Raw genomic sequence first — 26,966 nt, forward strand, 5'->3', positions numbered from 1 at the left:
CAGTTCATTTTTAAACGAGAACAAAAATGAAAAGTTCAGTAGACATTCATCCTTTTTCATAGTTAGTCCTTAATGTATTTTTATACCGTAATGACTTATTCAATATTCTTTAATTTATGATTTTTGTCTGTAGAAGGCACATGAAATTTTTTTCCACTACAATATACATGGCATACTATTTAGGAAAGACCAAATAAAGGAGAAAGGAGTATTCAAACTACACACTTAACTACAATTCCTGTATGCATAGATTCTCAACAGGAGTCCATTTTAGCAGTACAAATATATCTCAGTCCTGACATTTTCATATTGATTTTTAAATGGGTAGCATGCCTGCATGTTCCATAGTTTCATTTTGTTTTGTTTTGTTTTGTTTACCCTACCATTCATTTGTCATTTCAAAATATAATTTTAAGCTTACTGCCTGAAAGCACTTGCCTATTATTTGTTTAAAAATCAACCCAATTACTTCAGGTTTACTTCCAGCCTCGAAGATGGAGTTCCATGATCAGCAGGAATTGACTCCCTCCCCAGCTGAGCCATTGGACAAGAAGGAAAAGGAGTCAGAGGAACAAAGTAAGCCTGGTGAAGACCTTAAACATGCTGCCTTAGCTTCTCAGCCTGAGACGACTAAAACTTCCCCTGATAAAAAGGACACGCAAGGCACAGAAGAAGAAAAAGCACCCACCGCCCTGTTTGGGCATGCTCTTGGTGCCGGGCTGGAAGACAAGAAACAGAAGACAGAACCCAGCCTGGTGGTGCCTGGTATTGACCTCTCTGCAGAGCCCCCAGCTCCAAAAGAGCAAAAGGACTGGTTCATCGAAATGCCAGTAGAAGCAAAAAAAGATGAGTGGGGTTTAGCTGCTCCCATATCACCTGGCCCCCTAACACCCATGAAGGGAAAGGATGTGTTTGAGGATATCCCCAAATGGGAAGGGAAACAATTTGATTCTCCCATGCCAAGTCCCTTTCAGGCTGGAAGCTTCACTCTTCCTTTAGATGTCATAAAGAATGAAATAGTTGCAGAAGCATCACCCTTTGCCCCTGCCCTATTGCAGCCAGATGACAAGAAATCTCTGGAAGAAACCAGTGGCCCAGTGACTGCCAAAGATAGTTCTAAAGCTGAAGAGCCTCATAAGGATAAACCTGACAAAATGGCAGAAGCACCAGCCTCAGAAGCAATCACCTTACCCAAAGATGCCCACATTCCAACTGTGAAAGAATATGTCCCAGAGAAAGTATTAGGAGAAGAAAAAGGGGCGGTAAAGCAAGAGAGTGTGCAGAAAACAGAGATCTCAACCCTCAGTGGACAGGAAGCTACACTTACTGAAAAGGAGTCTCAGCTAAAGCTTGAAGAGAAAACGACCATCTCTGACAAAGAAGCCATGCCAAAAGAGAGTGAGCCCCCCAAACTGACAGATGAAGAAACAGGCATAATTCAGCCCTCCGTGGAGCACACCCTCTCGAAAGAAGAACAGAAAGGCCAAGACACTACCACAGATACACTAAAACAGGACTCATTCCCTGTAAGTTTGGAGCAAACAGTTACAGATTCAGCCATGACCTCCAAGACACTGGAGAAAGTCATGACCGAACCAGCTGCAGTAAGTGAACAGAGTGCAACCCAGGACCTTTTTCAAGAAAAAGTTGCTGATAAAGATCATAAGGTTGAAGGGGTTGGGGCTGAAACGTCAGCTGAGCTTGACATGCCATTTTATGAAGATAAGTCAGGAATGTCCAAGTATTTTGAAACATCTGCCTTGAAAGAAGAAGTGACAAAAAGCATCCAGCCAGGCAGTGATTACTATGAACTAAGTGACACAAGAGAAAGTGCCCAAGAGCCTTTTGATACCGTATCTCCTGCATATAAAAACGGTGACAAGGGACTTCAGGCAGGCAAAGAACCCCAGCCCAGTGCTCCAGCACAAGAAGCAGGGTATAGCACTCTTGCACAGAGTTATCCATCTGAGGTGCCTGAAGAACCCAGTTCTCCTCAAGAAAGAATGTTTACTATTGATCCAAAAGTGTATGGGGAGAAAAGGGATCTCCACAGTAAGAATAAGGACGACTTGACATTAAGCAGGAGTTTAGGACTTGGTGGAAGGTCTGCAATAGAGCAAAGAAGCATGTCAATCAATTTGCCCATGTCTTGCCTGGATTCCATAGCCCTTGGATTTAACTTTGGTCGGGGACATGATCTTTCTCCTCTGGCTTCTGATATTCTAACGAACACTAGCGGAAGTATGGATGAAGGGGATGATTACCTTCCAGCCACAACCCCTGCACTTGAGAAAGCCCCATGTTTCCCAGTAGAAAGCAAAGAGGAAGAACAGATAGAGGGAGAAAAAGCTACCGGAGAGGAAAATGCTCAAGTTGAGACATCGTGTGAGTCACCTTTCCTAGCCAAAGATTATTACAAAAATGGCACTGTCATGGCCCCTGACCTGCCTGAAATGCTAGACCTGGCAGGCACAAGGTCAAGATTAGCCTCTGTGAGTGCAGATGCTGAGGTTGCCAGGAGGAAATCAGTCCCATCAGAGACTGTGGTTGAGGAGAGTAGCGCCGGCTTGCCCCCTGTCACTGATGAAAACCATGTCGTTGTTAAAACAGACAGTCAGCTGGAAGACTTGGGTTACTGTGTGTTCAATAAATACACTGTCCCACTGCCATCACCTGTTCAAGACAGTGAGAATCTGTCAGGGGAGAGTGGTTCCTTTTACGAAGGCACTGATGATAAAATGCGAAGAGATCTAGCCACAGACCTTTCGTTGATTGAAGTAAAACTGGCAGCTGCCGGCAGAGTCAAAGATGAGTTTGGTGCTGAGAAAGAAGTATCCCCACATATCCCTGGTGACAAATCAGTACTGGGTAGGGAGTTTGATCAGGAGAGGAAAGCTAATGATAAGCTGGATACTGTCCTAGAAAAGAGCGAAGAACATGCTGATGCAAAAGAACATGCCAAGGCAACAGAAGAGGCCAGTGATAAAGTCGAAACATTTGGATTAGGAGTAACCTACGAGCACCCTTCGACCAAAGAACTGCCCGTATCAAAAGACACATCACCTCCTGCGGCTGAGAAAGCTGAGACAGGTCTTAGTTCAGTCCCAGAGATAGCTGAGGTGGAACCATCCAAAAAAGCTGAACCAGAACTGGATGTCATTGCACAGAAAGCTGACCAGGGTCAATTAGATGTTAAAATCAGTGACTTTGGACAGATGGCTGCAGGACTGACCATAGATGCTGGAAAAGCAACAGAACTTCAACTCGAAGCTACACAAGATCTCACCCCCTCATCTGCAGTACCTCAGGAGGGAGATATGTTTCTGAGTGTTGATCCTGGCCACATGAAAGAAGGCACTAAAACCAGTGAGACAGAAATCAAGGAGAAGGTGGCCAAGCCTGACTTGGTGCACCAGGAGGCTGTGGACAAAGAAGAGTCCTACGAGTCCAGTGGTGAGCATGAGAGCCTCACCATGGAGTCTTTGAAAGCTGATGAGGGCAAGAAGGAAACATCCCCAGAATCCTCTCTAATTCAAGATGAGATTGCCATCAAATTGTCAGTGGAAATACCTTGTGCACCTGCTGTTTCAGAGGCTGATTTAGCCCCAGATGAGAGAGCTGATGTCCAGATGGAATTTATTCAGCAGCCAAAAGAAGAAAGCAAAGAGGCCCCAGATATATCTGTCACTCCCTCTGATGTCACTGAGCCATTACCTAAAGCCATCGGGGCTGAACCAGCAGAGGCTCAGAGTGAAGAAGAAGAGATAGAAGCCCGGGGAGAATATGATAAACTGCTCTTCCGCTCAGACACCCTTCAGATTACCGACCTGGGAATCGCAGGTGTCCGGGAGGAATTTGTGGAGACCTGCCCCGGTGAGCACAAAGGAGTCATCGAGTCCGTGGTAACCATCGAGGATGATTTTATCACTGTAGTGCAAACCACAACTGAAGAAGGGGAGTCAGGTTCCCACAGTGTGCGTTTTGCAGCCCTAGAGCAGCCTGAGGTGGAGAGGAGACCGTCCCCCCACGCCGAAGAAGAGCTCGAAGTAGAAGAGGCAGCCGAAGCCCAGGCAGAACCCAAGGATGGCTCCCCGGAGGCTCCAGCTTCCCCTGAGAGAGAAGAGATTGCCCTCTCAGAATATAAGACGGAAACCTATGACGATTACAAAGATGAAACCACCATTGATGATTCCATCATGGATGCTGACAGCCTCTGGGTGGACACTCAAGGTGTGCATTTTTTTTTTTAATTTTCTACTTCCAAATAAAATCCCATAACCTAATGGATTTTTTCGATTTTAAACATTTTTTAAAATGTCCCTTTATCTCGATTTTGCATTTTGTTAAATATATGAAGGATTTTGTACATTTGTTACTAATGTTTTCATTGTTGTTGTTGTTGTCATGGTTTGCTTTGATCCACAGATGATGATAGGAGCATCATGACAGAACAGTTAGAAACTATTCCTAAAGAGGAGAAAGCTGAAAAGGAAGCTCGGAGACCATCTCTTGAGAAACATAGAAAAGAAAAGCCTTTTAAAACCGGGAGAGGCAGAATTTCCACTCCTGAAAGAAAAATAGCTAAAAAGGAACCTAGCACAGTCTCCAGAGATGAAGTGAGAAGGAAAAAAGGTTCATTTAACAATCCCTTCTTTCAAAATGTTTTTGAATTTGTTATTACTCTTTTGTAAAAGAAACTTCCTTACAGTGGTAACTAATTATTTATGAAATTTCGTTCGGTTTTCCTCCAAGTGTTTATTTTCTCCTGATGGTATGCTTTTTGTGTGTGTTTTTTTTTATTCATAGCAGTTTATAAGAAGGCTGAACTTGCTAAAAAAACAGAAGTTCAGGCCCACTCTCCCTCCAGGAAATTCATTTTAAAACCTGCTATCAAATATACTAGACCAACTCATCTCTCCTGTGTTAAGCGGAAAACGACAGGTGACTGTTCAATTGTGCAATGTGGCTGGCAAACATAGATGTGTATTTTTTTTATCTCATTACCGTAGCAGCTTCTTCATTTTGTTTTTCTTCCAAGAATCTTAGCAGTCATGAACAGTTTTGCTATTAAGTGTCTTGTATCATTATTCTTTTTTTTTTTTTCTCCTCCCTGCAGAAGAGGTCATGACCATCTGTTTCTTTGTTATGCTCAGACTTAGCAGTGATTTTATCTTGGCATTGTGCTCTAGTGTCACGTTCTGGGGATTCCTATTTTCATTCTGTGTGTTTGGTTAGAGGATGACGATGAATAGGACTGTGGTATGCATTCTCATTATTTTGCTTATTTCTCTCTCTCATGCTTAAACCCATACTCTATTTGTTCTACTTTCTACATGGTTACTGCCAAATCTGTTACTGATGTTGATGAATTTACCAAGAATGTACAGTGATTTCAAGATTGGAAATGAAAAGCAAATCTGGGGTAAAATTGTGATTTCAAAATTACTTTGCTTCAGATGAAAGAAAAAGAAAAGGAAAGGAAATGGTCTGGTCATCCCATCAGATTTTATTTTTCGTCTCCAAAATTAGCAAGGCTTTCAGTTCACTGTACTCCATCTCTTCACTGACTTTTTGTCATTGGGATTTTCTTAAATGTGTTGGATGCAAACTGCTAATTTTCTGATATAATTTAGTATTCAGAATTCCCAGATAAAACTCCTTCCCCCTGAATCTCTTAGAACTTAGGTGCATTTATATTTCACTACCTCATTTTTCTGTCTTCTCCAAATACACTTGTTTTTAACTCCCCTTGAAAAAGTAGTGAAATGAAGGAGCAAAACGTATTACAAATCACAAAAAAAAGTGCATACAAATATCTATAATGCGAACTCTATTCCTAAATTTCAGTACCAAGTATTTACTTTAAGTGTGTGATTACCCTCGGATAATCTTAATTTATAATACATTTTATTTTAGCATTTATTAAGTAGCACACTTGTAGTCTAGAAAATAAGATATCAGATTGCTAAATCAGAAAGGAATATTTACCTTTACAGTGTATATTGGAAGTGCCTATATATAAACCTTTGGATGGCTTTAAAGGTTAAGAGCAGGATTAACCTTTGTAAGAAAAAGAAGATCAAGGTAATTGATGGTTTTATGATAGTAAAATTACAAGTTTTTTATATTTGTGTTCCTCATATGGTAATCATCTCATGAGCTTTCCTTCAAGAAGCAGTCTTTCAGGAAGTATTTGAAAGTGTAAGGCTCAGAATTATAAAGAAACCTTGATGATAGAAGTTCAGGACGAGGAGCTTTTCTAAATTAGACATTAACATGCTATTTCTAACTCTTATATCACATCTTAATTCATTTGCATTAAACTCGGAATTTTTCTTCTAATTAGACAAATGCTTGACAGACTTTCTTGGTTTGGGCATCAAAATCAGATATCATACGTAAAAGGATGAAAGAGTGTATCAGGATTATGAAATTTTAGAGGAAATGTCAAATGGTTTGGTGAAGTGTCTACATGTCATTGGTATTCGATTTACCACATTGAGAGTAAACACCTTTTTAACTCACTCATTCAGGGAAATTTAAGATGTTTGGACTAATTAGAATCTTAGTCTGTTCAGATATTAAGATACTAAGGCAGAAAGCATATACCAAACACTAGATGTCATTGGCTTGAAGCAAGCTCTATGTCGCAGAAATTTAAGAAGTGCTACAGATACATTAGGGAAGCATCATTTGCACTGTTTCTTAAAAAAAAAAAAAAATCATTCCAGAATCTGAATCTTACTAGCCAGTCCTAAATAGCATATAGCATCTTGTAGACAGTTGTTTTTTTGTGTGTGAGAGCTGCATGTGACATAAGAAACCTTTTTGAAACTCATTTGGAGTGCTTATAAGCTTTAGATTTTTCCGCCCTGACGTTTTCCCTTATGAAAGAAGATTAAGGAAGAAATAACTACACAAGCTTGTGCCTTTCATTTTCTAAGCACAATTTTTAAATCGAGATCGTTTTTCTAAAACACAAAGGGTTGTTTTCAATCATGAGAGATATTTGAGTCAAGTCAGGTAAGTCATCAACAGAAAATGTGCTGGAGATAGTAGAGTTTAAAATTGGAACCAGAGGTATTAAACAGCAGCAAGAGAAACAACAGTAACAGATGTGGTAATAATTTCATACAGGAAGTGCATGTGTAGAACATGTTCTATATTACTGAATTTGAAATTCCTCTCATGTTTTCTTTCCTTGACAAGCTGTTTTTCTTCTCATGTGGTGCGTTTCACGTCAAACAAATGTGTCACTCATGTTGTGAAATGAAGGGGTACAGAGGAAAAAGGGGTTGGCTGACCATGACAGTTTGAATATAAAATGTAGAAATATCTGTAGGTATGCCACTGGCCATAAAAAGAGGGCTTGGGAATCTCCATGAACGCTCTTTTACATCATGCCAACCCTAGAAACCAATCACTCCCCCTTTTCTTAAATTTGACAGTATTTGGATGGTGTTCTGTGACTTCCGTTCTAAAGGATCTATGCTTATGTAGTAATAAGATTTAAAGGTACCTTGGTAACCAATAGGAAGTTATTTGGTGTGCTTACCTGTGCTTTGGTAAACACTGGGTTGTATTAATTAGCACACATTGTAGTGGGAGCCACATGCTATAATGTTGGTTTTCAGATTTCTTCAGTTACTGAATTTGAATCTCAAAATAAGCAAAATTTTGCTTTGCGTTAGTCTGTTGACACAACTGAATAACCAAAAGAGATTAAAAAATGCATTGTGTGGTTTTTAGCCACTAAGTTCGGGGTTGTTTGTATCTTCTTTTTTCGACAGCAACAGGTGGTGAAACAACTCAGGCTTCCAGTGTATTTAAACAGGCAAAGGACAAAGTCTCTGTGAGTAAAATGTTTTTTTCCTTGTTCTTCACTTGAAGCTTCCTTTGGTATTGGTGGCAATGTTTTAATAACTTTAGTTGTAAGTTAGACTTCAGATGTTTACTCTTAAATGTCATTTTGTTTATTTATTTATTTACTTACTTATTTATTTTTATTTATTTATTTTTAATCGTTCATTCGCCCAGAATGATTCTCCATGGCATTTGGGCATGTCTCAGTATCTTCTAGAATGACATCTGATAGTACTTGGCGAGGGCAGAGCTGGGATTTAGGCTGTCTCTCTTTTAGTAAGATAAAAACAAAGAGCACAATGATCTGGCAAAAATAGGGAAGCTCAGTTTATTTACTTTTCATGGAATCAAGATAAATCACTATAATCCACACTAAAGTGTATGTTATAAGACATTTTCATTATTGTTATTACAAAATAAGAATATGAGAAAATTAAACAATGTAGATGAGCAAATATAAGTAAAAATATATTATAGTCCCCTTATCTAAAGAAAACTATAGTTACCATTTTGATATAAAATCTTTATTTTTTCCTACATATTGATAAGTTTAATGACAAAAATGGAAGCACTGTGTATCAGTTTTTTACTAAAACAATGAATAGATTTGTTTATTAGATTTTAAATATGTAATAGATTTTAAAACAATAAATCAATAAACAGATTTCCCTCTCATGAACCAGTCTTGTACATCGCTTTAATGACTACATTGCATTGTGTTTTATTTATTTATGGTGATATACATTATCAGTTCCCTGTTACTTGACTTTTAACCTATTTTTATTGTCGTTTTAACACTATTACTCTAGAAATCTTTTTGGCTTATTCTGTGAATGCATCCATATGCTTTTCCTTAGGATAATTTCCTAGTAGTGAAATTATTGTTTCAAGCAGAAAGTCCACATTTACAGTTTTTTCCTAACATTATCAAAATTGTCCTCTAGAAGTGTTCTACTGACTTATATGTTCTCCAGCTGTATATAAGAGTGCCCATGTTCATTATTATTACTAGATATTCTTGTACTTTTTCTATATTTACCAAGTTATGGGGATAAAATATTGTTTTAATTTAGTTGCATTAATGATGTTTAACTTCTTCATATGTTTGTCTTTCATATTTCTTTTTTATTGTACTTTTTATGTTATTAACCATCATTTTTTAAACTCCCAAAAGACCAAAGCAAACATGAAGTATTTTACTCCTTTCTGATTGAAAGAAAAAAAAATTAAAAGACTACTAAAGAGGGGCACCTGGCTGACTCAGTTGGTAGAGTATGCTACTCAATCTCAGAGTTGTGAGTTTGAGCCCCACTTGGGTGTAGAGATTACTTAAAAATAAAATCTTAAAAGAAAGACTATTAAAGGGGCGCCTGGGTGGCGCAGTCGGTTAAGCGTCCGACTTCAGCCAGGTCACGATCTCGCGGTCCGTGAGTTCGAGCCCCGTGTCAGGCTCTGGGCTGATGGCTCGGAGCCTGGAGCCTGTTTCCAATTCTGTGTCTCCCTCTCTCTCTGCCCCTCCCCCGTTCATGCTCTGTCTCTCTCTGTCCCAAAAATAAATAAACGTTTAAAAAAAAAAAAAGAAAGACTATTAAAGAAATCCTAAAATTACAAAACTTTGTACAAATAAAAATATAAATACTTTGAATGATGTTAACCAGTAGTACATCACAATGTTCTAGGTTTTAGACGTCACATGTAAATCACAACTCTTTGCTTAGCATTCTAAAAACTAGTCAGATTTTAGACTTTCACTTTTTATTTATTATGAAAAATAGAAATACATTTCCAATGAGAGCCAAACTGTTTATATCATTTTGAACCTAAAGGACTTTATGTTGATTTTAAAAAATTGATTTTTATGTTTCCGGGCATATTCCTGAACATATGGCAAGCAATAGATTCCATTTACTGCTTTGATAAATATTGGGCTTTATTTTGAAAACACTGTAACTTCAAGATTTCTCTTTACCTTTTGTTTCTGATGGGCAACTAGTGAATTGTGGCTAAGAGCAGGGCTATGAAGCACACCAGGTCTAGGTCTTGAACATTTATTAGCTCTAATAAATAGCTCCCTATGTCTTAATTTTCCAAAACTAAAGGGAGGGTTAAAATTCCTATATCCTACTTTGTGAAAAATAAATACAGTAAATTATAAAATAGTACACTGTATTGTGCTTAGAACATAGTATTTATTCAATAAACAGTGATCGTTGTTGTTATTGTTGTTGTTATTTGAAATGTAGAAGTCTTTAGGAGCAGATAAAGTAAGTCAGCTTTCCCCCATTAAAAAAAAGCATTTTTAAGTGGACATTGTTTGGAAAATCTTTTGGGTTTTTTTTTTTTTGGCTTTTAATTCCAGTTGGTTAACATACAGTGTAATATTAGCTTCAGATGTACAACATAGTGATTCAACACTTCCCTACGGCGCTCGGTGCTCTCATCACAGGTGCCCTCCTTAATCCTCACCTATTTCACCCATCCCTCTACTCCCCTCCCCTCTGGTAACCATCAGTTTGTTCTGTATAGTTCAGAGTCTGTTTCTTGAGTCTCTCTCTCTCTCTCTTTCCCTTGGATCATTTGTTATGTTTGCTTGAAAAATATTTAGGAAATTTTCAAGTCCCTTGGTTTTCAAGTAACTCATTGGGAATTCGCATTAAATGCTTGTACTTAGAAAAGAAACTATATACATCTTCTACACAGAACTAATTTTTTTCCTTTATAAATGCCCATCTCCCCTTTCTGAAGAACAGAGATAGGCCACCATTCTTTCTAACTTTTTCTCATTTAACATTCTTTCCCCTCATAACCTCACCCTCTTCCTATAAATGTCCTTTATAACCCCAAGACTAACCTGTTTTTATCTGTGACTTTCAGTACATTCCTCAGAACAGTTCTTTCTGATTTTTCAATTGATCTTTATTGTGAGCCTGACCTATAATCCTTCATTTGTTGTGTATTTGTTTTGTTTTTGTTTTCGTTTTAAGCACAGGATTAGTAGTTGTCTTTCATAACTTGAGGCAATCCAATTATTCCATTTTTTTCTCTCCTGTATCACTTTTGTAATTCACTATTTTGTGGGTAGCATCAATCAAAAAAGAATGACTTGTGCCGAGCCAGGTGCATGTCCCGCTCAAGGCGCTGGGTCTGGAAAACGAGAAGGGATTTGTGCAATGTGTTAATGGGTCTGCCCTGTTAAAGTGCCTGTGGAGGTTAAAACTCAAAATAAAGATGTCGATTTCAACTGCTATTTTTGTAACAGCAAAATCATATTAATTAATGAAATAAAATCTCCTTGGCTTCTTTATACTTTTCTGCATTTTTAACAACGTGCCCTGTGAAATATGCAACATGTCAGCATAGCTTTCTCTAGAAGCCATATGTCCAACCCCCTGATGATTCCCACTTGAGAAATATCTCTCCAGGGACTAGCAACACCCGTAATTTAGGTCCTGTGATTTTTTATGGGCAATGTCTTTAGTGCTCACTTTCATTTTTAGAATTTATAAGACACCGTACAAACTGATCTATGCATAAAAATGTTGTCAATTCTATGGTAAAACTTGGCCCCCAGTATGCATTTTACTCATAAAATGTACTAATTTTATATAAACTCTGTAATTTTTTTTGGCGAAATCAATGTAGACATCTGAAAGAACAAAATGTATTTTCCATTATGAGACCTTAAATATACCTTGTTCTAAAGTTCTTGAAATGTGATCAAGATTTTTATTATAAATACACCTTAAGGGTTGTATTTATTAAAGGAACAATTCCAACAGACTCTCAAGATATTTTTCAAATATGCTATCATTGAAAGACCTATGGATTAATCAGATTTTCTGCATAGAATTCATGAAGAGTATTGTAATCTGTATTCTCATATATGAGCATTCTTAAGGTAGTTGCAGTTAACATCTGTTCAATGAAAATCTCTTGTTCTCACATAATATGCATTTCTGTCATTGATTATAACCATTTATCATGTGGTCTTTTTAGATGTCAGTATTTAATTTCTTATATGTTTATACATTTTTTATTTTCCTTTTACTTCATAGTTTTGTTTATTTTGTGCTTTTGTTTGTTTTCTTTCATGGCTAGAATTCTACTTTGTCAAAGATTCCTGCCTTTCAGGGTAGCTCAAAATCCCCAAGATGCAGCTCAGCCTGCCTTAGTACGTCTAAAAGGGCTACATTTTCTGACAGTTTTTCAATAAAGCCCACCTCAGCAGGCTCCACAGACCGTTTGCCATTCTCAGAATCAGGGAACAAGGTAAGGCAGCAGGTCAACTGAACTTTCAGAAAAGAATATAATTTCAGAGGTTGTAAGACACAGTTCAGTAAATATATAAAAACAGAGACTAAACTCTAAAGTGTTTGACATATAAACGATAGACTCTCTTATAAACAAATAAAAGTTTCAATAGTTATTAATAGTCTAATCAGTAAAAAAAAAAAAAAAGCCTCTATCTAGGTATACTGTCCCTTATTAATTTATTATTTGTTTATTTGGTATCTTGTAAAATTTCAGATACAAACCAAAAAAATAAAATATATATGCTATTATACATAATATATAACATGTAGCATATACATATATATAGCATATAGCATATAATGTATAATATGTAATATTGTATAATAATGATGAATTATATATAATATGATAGACCATTTGGACTCAGTCAGACACATCAGGATTTAATACTGCCTCTGCTACCTATTAATTCAGTGATTTTGAAAAAATTACATACATTGATTCAACCTGTTTCCTTGGCTATAAAATGCATATAGTATTTTGTGGCAAGAATTAAATCATAAATGGATGTAAAGTGCTTAGAATTCCTGTCACATAAATGCACAAAATACAGTAGTGTTCATTGTTAACTGTCATCATGCAATGCCCACTGCCAGTCCTTTCTGATTAATGAGTTTTCATGCTTATCAAGAGGTTTTAGTAAAATTTTTCATTTGCTGGAGATTACTTAGGTAAATTACTATTTTCCCATGTTATTTAGAATTTGAATTTCATGATTAATTATTAGCACAAACTCCAGAATAATAGATTTTTATAGCACCTCTAGGCAAATAGGAACTCTTTCTAAGTTTCAAAGTGGAAATGCTTATAAGTATATGAAATTCAGTAGTGTGTATTAAAAGAAATGTATCTATCAGCACAGGAAGAAATTAGCCAGGCTAACATAATCACTTTGTATACCTGAAGTTTCACGAGAACCCAATGTGTTTTTTTCCCAATCAGGATGGAGTAACCAAGAGCCCAGAAAAGCGCTCTTCCCTGCCCAGGCCCTCCTCTATCCTCCCTCCTCGCCGTGGTGTATCAGGAGACAGAGAGGAGAATTCCTTCTCTCTCAACAGTTCCATCTCCTCTTCAGCAAGGCGGACCACCAGTAGGTTTATTTTGATTTGGCTTCCTTTTTAATCCCTTAAGTGGAGTAGAGCTTATTCTAGGTCTATATTTTACATCTTTCAAACAAAACACACATTGAAAACAAATTATATTTCTTCTAAGAATCACAAAAGCCAGGGGCACCTGGGTGGCTCAGTCGGTTGAGTGTCTGACTTCGGCTCAGGTCATGATCTCACAGTTTGTGGGTTCAAGCCCCGCGTCAGGCTCTGTGCTAACAGCTCAGAGCCTGGAGCCTGCTTTGGATTCTGTGTCTCCTTCTCTCTCTGCCCCTTCCCTGCTCACGCTCTGTCTCACTCTTTCTCAAAAATAAATAAATGTAAAAAAAATTTTTTTTAAAGAATCAGAAAAGCCAGACTATTGATGGATCCAAAACAGCTGCTTGATTCAAAATGATTGTTTTGGAAAATGAGTACCTACAAGGAAGTAATTAATAGAGAAGACCAATAGTCAGGAATTTTTTTTTAATATGTATCTATATAAGCCTAACTTCCTTAGAATTCCAAATCCTAAAGTCTAACTGGGAAGTCAGTAATCAAAACCTAGGATCCTGCTCAATTTGGTAGGAATTTACATTCCAGGGGCACCTGGGTGGTTCAGTCAGTTGAGCATCTTGATTTCTGCTCAGTTCATAATCTCACGGTTCTGGAGTTTGAGCCCCACATTGACCTCACACTGACAGTGCGGAGCCTGCTTGGGATTCTCTCTCTCCCTTTCTGCCTCTCTCTCTTTCTCTCTCTCTCAAAATAAATTAAAAAAAAAAAAAAAAGAATTCGCATTCCAATGTGGGTGTAAACATAACATGTTCCGTGCAATAGTTTAAATTTCTTTTGGTTGATGGCCCATAATGAACTAGTTGGCGTCATCACAATTTAAGGAAAGAATATAACAATGTTCCAATCATTACCCACTCGTGTGGTGTTACTACCAAGATTATCTGGTTGAAGGACAGATGCAAATTATTTTCACAAATAGGTTTCTATTACAACAAAAATAGCTACCATTTATTTAGTACCTGAAGATGCTAAGATCCTAAGACACGTTTTTCACTCCATTTAAGTTAATAATGCTGATGGTTAGGTAAAAATAACCTCGTTAAATCTACTCATGAGGAAACTGACCTTTTAAAGAGGGTAACTTGTCTGATGCTACTAAGCTAGAAAGTGGTTGAATTGGTTTTCAGCCCACTGATAACTTCATTCACCTGCCCTTTTAATGTCTTTTTTATATTTATTTATGTGGAAGAAGTAGTACTAGAAAACTATGTAGAATCACTTGGAGAATAATATCTCTGTCATTTAAAAACCATTAAAAATGGTGGAAATTGCTCCTCCCATCACATTATAGTTGATTTTGTTACTTACTCTTAAAATATTTAATAAAAATTGGCCCACTTCAAATATTACCATTCTGTATGACACTTAAAGCATATTTTTGCCTAGAATTAAAGTGTTTATTATATTTAGAGCAGTTGTGCCCTACACCATTTAGTTTCATGAAGCATTAACATTCTTTGAAGTATATGCCAGGAACCCTTTAAGATCACAAAACTATTTCTTCGCAAAAATAAAGTATTCAAACAAACTAGCAAAGAAGGCATTGAAAAGATAGTGATCCCCAGAGAAAAGACTTCAATTCCAAATATCCAGAGTTGGAATTGGGCATCAGCAATATGGAGGCTGTTCAGACAAGACAAAGGCACCAAGTGCTTCCCAAAGGTATACCTTGAATTAGGCTTCTATCTGTGGTTATGGGAGCAAAATGGTACTTTATTCATAACTTCACATCTTCAAACTACTGTGCTCTGCCCTCTAAAATGCATCCATATATAAATTGTCCTTTATGATCTGAGCCAATTCTATTTTGACTTTCTAACTTTATTTACATTCATAAGCATGATGCATTTTATTATTTGCTAAGAAACATAACTCGTACCCTGATAATCTCAGGACATTCGGTTTATTTTGTTTCCCTATAGCAATAGCTAAAAAGCCTAAGCACAACTAAAAGAACAAGTACTGTGCTTCCTCCCATTCACCCATCATCTCTGTAACTACACACAGACGCATTCTGGCATTTTGTACCACTACTGAAAAGATTTGAAGGAAACAAAGCTATGCCCTTAGCACAAACGGAGAGAAAGGCATTGTCATCGAGGAGTTGACAAGATTAATAAGAACACAGTTTCATAAAGTAATTTGTAAATATATATTTTCTCATAGATATATTTCACATTGTTTTAGTATTTCAGATTTAATTAACTCTTTCAGTTTCAGAACAAATAGGAAACACTCAAAGTTGCCATTTGATGACTAGAATATAATTTATTATACTTTGAATCAATCCTATCTATTCAACAGTGGTGGTAGGGCTTAATGCTTTTGGTTTTTCTTCATTCTCCAGATGTAACACAAAACTTTCATTCCTTAGTTTTCTGAAGCTTAAAGCCATTTTCTATGGGTATAGAAAGGACTCTTTAAAAACTGTTATTTCTTTTAGTGAAACTTGTTATGCACATGCAGAATATTGCTTCAGCTCAGTCTCCCTTGAGTAAAACACACCTCAACACACTGATTAACTCTGAATCCAATTTGCACTGATAAAAAAGAAAGTATGTTGAGCTCCTACTGTATACAGATCTCATGGAAGGCACCAGTACAGTGACAAATAACAGAGAGAAGTTTCCGCTCCCCAAAAGACCTGAGCTATTCAAAGGTAATGAAGGCATAGAGAAAACATTTAAGGAGGAAATGAAGTTTCTGAAGAGATTTTTCTGAAGGACAGAATGACTGACTCAAACATCAAAAACTTGGTCCAAAAAAGAACTTTGTAGCAAAGAAACCTCAAAAAGCCAAGTTAGCTGTGGCTGTATCATCTTGGTCTTGAAATGTCATTTCTGTGGAAAGCAATAAAAATCATAGAACACACACTCATCTGTCATGTTAGTCTTCTTATATCCCATTTCCTATTGTCAGTTAAACAGTCTGCCCATGGTTAGCCCTTACACGTTAAAAAACCAGAAGGACACAGGGCAGCTTTTGCTTGTATGTAAAAACTATTCACTGAAAGAAGTGAAATGCTTCTGTTTCTCCAGGAGACTGAACCCAGGCCAGTAGGTAAATAGATGTTGTCTGTAGATTTTAATTATCTAAGAAACTCTCTTGAGCTCATTCCCTGTAATTGTTCCAGCAATGATTAATTATCCCCTTTCTCAGGCAGAACTTCCCACACTGATGACCAATTGTACGAGATGACTCAAAGATCCCTTTCCCTTCATTGATTTAAAAACTAATGACTTATACCTTTGTCCTCGACAAAATTTCTAGATTTATTGATTTTACAAAGTATATATACTCAGTAATAAAAAATAAAATTCATGCCCTTCCTATAAAACACCAAAAAAAAAGTGAAGGTATTTGAATAATAAATGTAAATAACACTTATTTACATTGTTTACATTTATTATTCAAATACCTTCACTTTTTTTTGGTGTTTTATAGGAAGGGCATGAATTTTATTTTTTATTGTTATTTTAAGAGAAAAGATTCTTTTTATTGTTATTTTAAGAGAAAAGATTTTTAGAGCTCAGAGGCTAAATATCATATCTGGCTTTGAATTTAGTATCATCTGGGTAAACAAGCCTCAGTATCCTCATTCTTGAATTTAGGAATAATAAGAGCTGCCTCTAACTACTGTGTTTGTTTGCTCATCACATGTTTGGTATTCACAAAAGTGCTTTGAAATCTATAAGGTGCTGTAGTCTCACGTATCTCTTTTTTTTTTTTTTTCAAAAAAGGATTTGAAATGGCATTCAAACACACAGTTAAAAAGTTAATGTGAAAGAAACATAGTACAGGAAAATGGGCGGAAGGAGCTAAATAGTAAAATGATGCCCAAGTCGGGTTGAGGCAAAGAAATGCCTCCCACAATATCATATTTAATTGACAATGGGGGATTATTGGTTTGACTCCAAACTGCAAACTAGCAATGAAAGTATAGGAGAAAACAATCAGGTACAAGATGCACAGTGGATATATTGTTAAAATACCCTTTTTTTCTAAGAAGAAAAATAGATTTTTTTGTGTGTGGTTTTAAGAGCTGAGACGAGGGACGCCCAGGTGGCTCAGTCGGTTAAGTGACCAACTTTGGCTCAGGTCATGATCTCCAATTTGTGAGTTCAAGCCCCGCATCAGGCTCTATGCTGACAGCTCAGAGCCCGGAGCCTGCTTCGGATTCTGTCTCCCTCTCCTCTTTGTGTTCTGTCTCTCTCTCTCTCTCAAAAATAAATAAACGTTAAAAAAAAACTAAAAAAAAAAAAAAAAAAAGACCTGAGATGAATTTCCATACAAAGGAAAATGTAATACTGTAGAACAATGTCTAACATGACTGAATAGCCTTCAGTACACACATTTGCAATTCACAGTGTTCCTCAATATAAATGGAAGGGGTACCACTGAAATGCAATTCAATAAATAATTTGTACACAGCTCAAAATTACTGATATAAACACACAGTTGTATGTTGTATGTCTACCTGAATCTTGGAATGAACTTACTGCACAAAAGAGCAAATGGTCCACATATCATTCAAGGAATCTTTAGTAAATATGAGCCCACACAAAAAATACAGTGCAGACACTTCTTCCAACTAAAGGCAGATTCATATGCCTTAATGATCACACAAGTATAAAAAACTTTTGACACATCAAAGTTAGAAGGAAGAATAAATCAAGAAAACCCAAGTTCTTTCTTTGCATTGATAGCAATGCATTTTCACAAATGTTACCAGGTTATAAGCCTTTGAAAAAAAGGAGACTTTCACCTTTTGGAGCATTGTTGTTATCCATAAATATTCTCAACTCCTTAAAAATTAATGTATTGTGAGTTCTAACAACCCGTGGGAAGACAATGTCTTGAGGAGAATTTTCTGATGCTGTGGTTTCAGTTTTGTTTTGTTTTGTTTTGTTTGTGAATATAGGATCAGAGCCAATTCGCAGAGCAGGAAAAAGTGGCACTTCCACACCCACCACCCCTGGATCAACCGCGATCACTCCTGGTACCCCACCAAGCTATTCTTCACGCACACCAGGCACTCCTGGAACCCCTAGCTATCCCAGAACCCCTCACACACCAGGAACCCCCAAATCTGCCATCTTGGTGCCCAGTGAGAAGAAAGTTGCCATCATACGTACTCCTCCAAAATCTCCTGCTACTCCCAAGCAGCTTCGGCTTATTAACCAACCACTGCCAGACCTGAAGAATGTCAAATCCAAAATCGGATCAACAGACAATATCAAATACCAGCCTAAAGGGGGGCAGGTAAGAATCATATGAACCCATATTTGCTGCTGGAAGTAAATTGCCACTAATTATTAGAATGCCTTCCTCAAATTATATGCTAACAGTTCTTCCAATAAAAGGGAGGTGGAGGTGTTAAAAAAATTAATGGTTATGGTTCATTGCCAAGAGTTTAGACCTTATCTGAGAAATCTAGCTTATCAAATATAATGAAAATGACATGAGATATCCATTCCTTCTGGTTATTATCAGGTAAAAATGGATTTGACCATGCAGGAGAATTTTTCCATTAATTGCTAGCAGATCTTTTCTGAATGTATGTCTATTGCCTTGTGGACTTTGGTTTAAGAGATTAAAATTACATTTCTGATATGAATTTGAGTATTCTAGTTTAGATCCTGTGACCTCATTTGACTATCTTTTAAGAATTCCACTTTTATCTCCTTTCTCCTTCGATCATTTTCTATGGCATCTTCTACCATTTCCCCATCTCTACACCAACACCAGAACGGTTCGCCAAAGTTCTTTTCTGGCTGCTCATGTTTACAAATTGCAAAGGGTAGACATTCGTGTTGATGATAAACAGGCAGTTTTGTATAGTTCTGATGCATGAAATTATTATAGCAGAACTCTTTAAGATTAATTATATTGGATAGAATTATTAGTAAAGCTCTACCTATTAAGTCTTAACTTCAGCTCCAGTACGAACGTTCACATTTTTACCAACCAAGGGTGTTTGAATTCTGCCTTGACCTGAACCTTGCTTACATACTGTTTGTTTAGATGAAACAATTAGCCTGGAAGGAGATAATACAAATATCATTTCTTGTTTTTGTTGTGATATTGATTGCCTATGGGATAGTTTGACTTTTCTTGTCAGTAAAGAGATAAAACACCCATCCTTGAGAGAAAGAAGAAAGAATCATTTCCTTTGTGCATCACCAAACTTGTAATGCCCTCTCAGCATCTCCAAAAGCCTTTCTTTTAACTTCAGTATTCTTTTCTGCCTCTCTTTATTTTGTGTCTTATATTTTCTGCCGCTGATTTTTGGTATCCTTCTTCCATGCCAAAGAAAATATATTTTCAGGCAGGTTTAGAAAAAAGATCTTGCCAAAACGTGAAGCTATCAAGGATTCCTACTCACCGCTGAAACAAAAACTCAGTATTGCCCCTTTCTTTAGCACCAAACTTGATTGCTGTCTCACTGTGATTCCGTTCCACAAAGCCCAAGGAGGTATGAAAAGTGGAGGGCAGGGGTGGTGCTCAGTATGCCCTCTGCAGAATGACTGTAACATTCTCTAGGAATAAAGTCATTGACAAATGCTTTTTCATACAAGATGTTCTTAAAATATGAGCTGCAAGAAATCTTTTTTAAACAATACAAAACAAAAAGCTAATTCTACCAAATTTGATCCTGTAATTCCATAAATCTCATAGTATTCTTGGATTCCTCAGAGTTTTACACACTCCAGAGAATGAAATATTTTGAGTCTTTAGGAAATACCCAAATGCTGTATTACACACCATTTGTAATATTTATGTTTTATATTTATATATAAATATTAGTTGACTAAAATAAATTTAGTACAAATTTTAAAGTATCATTTTAGTTTTTGTTGAGATACCTATTAAAATACAATAGGGGCGCCTGGGTGGCGCAGTCGGTTGGGCGTCCGACTTCAGCCAGGTCACGATCTCGCGGTCCATGAGTTCGAGCCCCGCGTCAGGCTCTGGGCTGATGGCTCAGAGCCTGGAGCCTGTTTCCCATTCTGTGTCTCCCTCTCTCTCTGCCCCTCCCCCGTTCATGCTCTGTCTCTCTCTGTCCCAAAAATAAATAAACGTTGAAAAAAAAAAATAAAAAAAAAAAATAAATAAATAAAAATAAAATAAAATACAATAGCCAGTAAGTATATTTAGAATCAAATCTCTTTCTATAAATATCCTTTTGGTTATTTGGATATTTATATATATATATATGGAAATTCTACATGTGACTCCTCAGGGTAGAGAGGCATAAAGAATGGTTTTAGCCTCCACTTTGCCAGAATCACTAAGGTTAAACCAGTCCAAAAAGTATGAATACTTCATCCTTCTGCTTCTTTACCATATCTGATTGTGAATATTTTTATGTCTAATTAATTGACTTCTACTATACTTGGTAATTAATAAAAGTGACATAAAGATGTCTCATTCTCTTGAATTCAACTAAAATGGCCTCAGAGATTGTCGTAATTAAGGGCTAGTAAAGACATATGACACAAAAATTACAGAATAAAAATAGCCTCAAACTCATGCTGTCCTTTGAAGAAAATCTCTTCTTTCATAAGGCAAGTGTTAATCTGCTGCAAAATTATCCTATCTCAGCTGCAGATGACTTGGAAAAATGTCCACAACAGTGGAGTTATGAAGTGACTCTTGTTGGAGAAGCAGGAGATATTTCCTCACCAAGATAAACAGATGGAAGGAAGATACTTGCCTTCTATTTGGTGATAGATGGTACAATGTGTTTAGGTTGGAAGAGGAAATAAATTGGGAAGTTGAGGTGCCCTGTAGTTGAACTGTCTTGGTAGGAAAAACACATCACTTAACACTTTAACAGTGTTAATATAAGCTGCAAGAAATCTTTTTCTTTGAGGCTTAAAAGCCTCAAACACAAGGAGTAAGGAGAGATTCTTTTTCTGTACATGTTAAACTGGAGGTTTTGACTGGATGATTCAAGATTCCACTTTACAGAATGACTAGGAAACATTTTTATGTTAAAACATGTTAGAAATTATCAGGATGATATACTAAAGACCCTTTTTATCTGATTGAGGATCCATAAATGCACTCTACTGGGGAGACCGTAGCCAATGGCATGTTGTTCCCAATTATAAATTGATAATCCTAAGATAGTTGAATGGATGGTGTTCAACTCAGAATCATTGAAGAGGACAGGATAATAACAATACTTTCCGTAGAAGGCAAGTTTTGTAATAGAGATATGTAGTCTATAGATATTAGGAAAAATAGTCACACAATTCTTATTAATAAATAAAGGAGGAAAATTATAGATGTAACCTTAATTCTTCTACACAGGCTCTATTGTTAAATCTGAAGTGGTTAGACTGTATGCCAATGATTTCATTTTAAAAGCTACATTATTGCTGTTTTAAAGTTTGTATAATCATTAAGAAATGGGAGGGGAAATCTGTAATAAAAAATATATATGTCTTGGGAACCCAACAACTTTCAAGTTGGGAAGCTTTATTATTTGCCTGAATCTGAGAATTTATTGCCCTTCCGTATGTATAGGTTGTGTGCTTACATTTATTATCGCTTCTGTTAAAAGTCCAATTTTATATTGGAAGAGAGGCTTAGCTCTGTGGCTCAGTTCAGTGAAGCGAATCAATGCATAATGGAATAGATAAACTAGCTGAAGATGTGAGGAGCTTTACGGAAAGCAATAATATTAATCTTTTCAGCTAAAACACAAATTCATTCTGCTGGAAAGAACATACCCAATCCTAGATTCACTGTACATTGTGACCTTGGTTAATTTAACTCGAGGCTCAGGTAAGACTATCTTAGTGTATTAACTTGAAACTATTTCAATGTAGTTAGCTCCCTATTCTACATGAAATCTAAATCTAGATTTTACAATCAATAGTGTTAGCTTTTTAAGAACACAGCTGCTTGATTTAAACAGAAATAGGAAAATAAACAATTTCTCTAAATGCGTGGCATAAAAAATTTAGGCAAGAACGCAGTGAGTTGTACTTTTTACCCTTCCTATCAATGGATCAGCTTTTTTATAGGTACTTTGATTTATGTGGAATACTTTTACATGCTTTAACAAGTTTCTCATTTTTTTCTCCAAAAGCTTTATGAAGATCACTATACAAAGAACAATTTTTGTACCCTTGTCATAGTTGAAAGTTACTGATGGGGTGACTTCACAAAAACTGTTTTATTTTATAGCTTTTTGGATATGATGGTTAGCTAGATCATGATCTCTGCAAGGACATGTCTATGGATTTGACTGATTACCTTGTGGATTACATACTTCTCCTTCGTTCATGGAACAGTCAGTCATTTTCAGGTCAGCTGCGCTAAAGATGGTGGCATCTTCGAGCAAGTCACACCTGTTAAAGAAAAGAACAGTACTTCTCTTTTATATACAGAATCTTGTAGAATGTGTCAATCTATTACCTTCCCAGGCAGTGTTGCCCTAGCATCTTTTTAAAAAACTTATTTAGAGGAGCACCTGGGTGCCTCAGTTGGTTAAACATCCGACTCTTGATTTCGGCTCAGGTCATGATCTCACGGTTCATGAGACTTGAACCCCGCGTGAGGCTCGGCCCAGAGCCTGCTTGGGATTCTCTCTCTCCCTCTTTCTCTGCCCCCTCCCCCAGTCACACACTCTCTCTCTCACTCTCAAAATCAATAAGTGAACTTTTTTGAAAAGACAATAGAAACAACAAAATATACTTCTTTTTGTAGTGCCATTAATATAATGTATTTGTACCATCTTAATGTCATACCATTTCATTTAAGCAGATGGTGAGGTCACTTTAAACTCTCAAATTCATGGTTCTACTTAAGAGATTGATAGTATTTTTGCGTTACAACTCATTAAGAATATTCACTTAGCTATTCTAACAAATTCCTTAAGTATGTGCCACAAAGGGCAAGCTGAACTTGAGTAAAGCAATCAGTGCTTCTGAAATGTAATTGGGAGAGAGGGAGGAAGGAGGGAATGGATGAGGGAAATGTGGACAGGAACCTTTTTTAGATTTTCTTATAAACTTTTAGGAATTAGAAAACTTTTTGGGCCTTTCACGTGTAATTTGAATAAGTTACTTTTAGTTTCATACACAAGGAGAAAATGGAATTAATGCTGGAGGCAAGTAATAAATTATACTGAAACAGGGTTTTTTTCTCATTCTGTCAAATTATGATGGCCACCATTGTGAAAGGTCTACTGAGTGCTATTAACATATAAGTAAATTAATAAAATTATAAGCTTTATAAATTAAAAGAGAATTAAAATTTATTTAGATTTATTCCTCATTCTCATTGGGTATTATTTCATCAAACATTTATTAAGACCCTGATGGGTACTCTATGACAAATGGAAAGAGACATAGTCTCTACAATCTAGGCAGAAAAGAAGTGGCTTTTTTTTTTTCATTTCCTATCTTCCCCTAGCTGTCTTGCCCTTATGTAATAATTTAAAGTTCTTTCCAAGCCATTTCTTTCCATCTCATTGGGCTATAAATAAGTGCTAAATAAGAAAAGCAATAAAATACCCCATAAGCTTTAAAATACTGTCAATCCAGCATGAAGAAAAACTATTCACTGAATATGCATTATATTATACTGACAAGGGTGTGTGTGTGTGTGTGTGTGTGTGTGTGTGTGTGTGTGTGTGTTTGAAAGTCAACATTATCTCAAAGCAAAATCTCCTTAATATCATGGACCCTGTCTTTATGCAAGAGAAATTTTATAACTATAATTCAAGTGTCTTTTGTAGGGTAATGAAAAATTTTGGAGCTATGCTTCATAAATATTAATTATTTAAAAACTATGATAAAAATCATTACAAGTTGAGGCCTATAGAGTCCTTTTTATGTTTGCTATTTACTTACAAGCCAAGCAAGGACATAGGAACAACCTTGAATCTCAGATTATTTTCAAACAACTGAACTAAATTAAAATTTTTTTAATGTTTATTCATTTTTTGAGAGAGAGACAGAGTGTGAGTGGGGGAGGGGCAGAGAGAGAGGGAAACAAAGAATCTAAGCAGGCTCCAGGCTCTGAGATGTCAGCACAGAGCCTGATGTGGGGCTCGAACTCACAAACTGCAAGACCATGACTTGAGCTGAAGTTGGATGCTTAACTTACTGAGCTACCCAGGCACCCCCTAAATAAACCCTTTAAAACTTCCTACCTTGGGGTGCCTGGGTGGCTCAGTGGAAATGACAGCTTCCAATTCTGTCTCTCCCTCTCTCTCTCTACCCCTTCCCCGCTTGTAGTCTGCCTCTCTCTCTCGAAAATAAATAAACATTAAAAAAATTAAAAAAAAAAACTTACTGCCTTTACACTTGGTCCACTATTCCTTAAATTTCTTACAAATTTAAACTGAACAAAAAAAATGTAGTGCCAGTGTTCAACCATGAGGTTAATGCCTAAACTCAGTGTCTGTTCCACCAAACATTTCTTTACAAATTTTTCAGCATTATTTGCTTATTCAGGGTTTTTGATGTGGTTCTGTTTTTTGCTGTGTGGCATAGCCTGCATAGAAAAATTGGGCTGTCATCTTGATGGGCCCCTCCAATGTATCCTTTTCCTTTAGAGCTCTGTGGAATTGTAGGTTTTGATATAAACTGTTATTTCTATTTACATGTGCACTCTATTTATTGCTTATATTTGATACATCAAATTCTGAAGAAGTTATAGGTCAGTATAGGCAGAGTTAAAGTTTGAAATAGAGGGGCGTCTGGGTGGCTCAGTGGGTTGAATAAACAGCTCTGGATTTCTGCTCAGGTCATGATCCCAGAGTCGTGGGATCAAGCCCCACGTCGGGTTCCGTGCTGAGCATGGAGCCTACTTAAGATTCTCTTCTTTCTCTCCCTCTGCTCCTCTCTCCTGCTTGCACTCTGTCTCTCTCTCTGTGTAAAAATTAAAAAGAAAAGAGACCTTGCAATTCAATAAATAAAAAAAATTTGAAATAGACTATAAAGTCTATATGCATTTTAATCTGAGTACATGGTTGTTAACAAAAGAGTCTTTGTAAAACATCATCTGTTCCAGAGAACTTTTATTCTTCAGAAATACCTGAGGTTGTCATTTTTTTAAGTGTTTATTTCTTTATTTTGAGAGGCGGGAGAGGCAGAGAGAGAGGGAGAGAGAGAGAGAGTCACAGCAGGCTCCATGGTCAGCACAGAGCTCCACATGAGGCTCAAACTCATGACCATGAGATCATGACCTGAGCCGAAACTGAGTCCGATGCTTAACTGACTGAGTCACCCAGGAGCCCCTTTTGTTTTAATACATGATACTGCAGGACCCTAAATAGGCTAGATAAATAGTTTTCATTAAAATTGAATGCTATAAAATGGGAAATACTTTTAAGAGAGAAAGAGGGAGAGAAAGTGTTTTTCTAATGCAAGGCCAAGGAAAGGCTTTATTTTTAAGCACTCCTGAGAAATCATGTAAATCCAAGGGAAAAGCTTAATCTCCTGGAAAGTTGAAGGGAAATCAGTTGAGTGTCACTGGCCACTACCTGTTCAAAAGAAAAAAAAAGTATTCTTTCTAAGACAACATTAGATGGAGGAATAAAGAAGTGATACAGCAATTAAGGATCATACCTAGCTAGAGGTTGTCTGTAGAGCCTAGCCCTATCATGTAGGAGAGCCAAGAAGAGAATCCAAACTTTTGAACTCCCAGTTAATCTCCATATCTTGCTATCTTGAGCTGCATGTGGATCCTTTGATAAAGAAACCAGCACCAGAGTGTGTCAAATTTAAAAAAAAGATCAAAACACCATTGCTTAAGAAATTCAAGCTGACATGGTGATTAATGCCTCTGGTTTATAAACCGTTTTACTAAAAACCATAAACCAGGATTATATTTTCTTTCATTTTACACGTTTCGTATTTCCAACGAAGCTCTGGTAGAAAGAAATTTGTTCTTGCCTTCAGACATATCCTATGTTTTGTCTTCTGGTCCTTCTTAAAGTAACCTCATTTGGGGAGAAAAAGAAGTGTATTTCTCTAAAGGAGCATTCAAACTTCCATGCAGAGAGAGTACAGTGGCATATCATTTCAACTGAACCATCATTATAAAATCCAACTAGAGTCGCACCAGGAATATCCAGAAAGTCACTACACTGTTCTTCCCTAATGTGGTGGAGGAAGATAGAATTAGTAAAAAGTAAAATAAAATAATTCTGATTAATTATTCAATTACATTAGTCTATTCTTTTTAACTCTTTCTTATATGACTCTTATGTAAATGAAAAGTCAACAGTGAATGCAAGCAAGTCGCCAACCTTTGTTCCTGAGACTGAAATCCTTTTTTGCCAGCCTCCCTTGAGAGGGACTGATGGACTGATCCCATGAGAGGGACTGATGGGCTGATCCTTGAAGAATGACGAGTTCCAGACTCAACTTGGAATGAGGCATTCTAGCGAGAGATAACATAAAGAAAGCATGGGAATAAACTTCAAAACGTAAACAAGGGCCTTAAAGTATGGAATGCAACACTGTCTGGCCAAAATGTAAAATTTTGAGAAGCAGGCTCAAAAATCAGAATTTGGAGAACCTGATGGCCTACCTAAGAATTTTTGATGCATCTAATAGAAAATAGACTTTGGGAGAATGTTGAGTAAGGCAGAGCTTT

The 26,966-nt window shown here is 36.7% G+C and overlaps 1 protein-coding gene across 44 annotated transcripts in view; it reads left to right on the forward strand.

The window, feature by feature from the left end:
• MAP2 (microtubule associated protein 2) overlaps positions 1–26,966 on the forward strand; it is a 284,671-nt gene that overhangs the window by 244,256 nt on the left and 13,449 nt on the right. For 17 of the 44 annotated variants that reach the window (XM_040476065.1, XM_040476071.1, XM_040476062.1 and 14 more), the window contains 7 exons: positions 475–4,230; positions 4,426–4,632; positions 4,807–4,941; positions 7,791–7,852; positions 11,962–12,132; positions 13,120–13,267; positions 18,262–18,602. In XM_040476065.1, the coding sequence (XP_040331999.1) occupies positions 475–4,230; positions 4,426–4,632; positions 4,807–4,941; positions 7,791–7,852; positions 11,962–12,132; positions 13,120–13,267; positions 18,262–18,602 (4,820 nt within the window). The remainder of the gene's footprint in view (positions 1–474; positions 4,231–4,425; positions 4,633–4,806; positions 4,942–7,790; positions 7,853–11,961; positions 12,133–13,119; positions 13,268–18,261; positions 18,603–26,966) is intronic. The other 27 variants (XM_040476078.1, XM_040476085.1, XM_040476090.1 and 24 more) reach the window with 12 other exon arrangements.

The sequence above is a fragment of the Herpailurus yagouaroundi genome, unplaced genomic scaffold, assembly GCF_014898765.1.
Source record: "Herpailurus yagouaroundi ecotype Mexico unplaced genomic scaffold, PumYag 140, whole genome shotgun sequence".
NCBI lineage: Eukaryota > Metazoa > Chordata > Mammalia > Carnivora > Felidae > Herpailurus > Herpailurus yagouaroundi.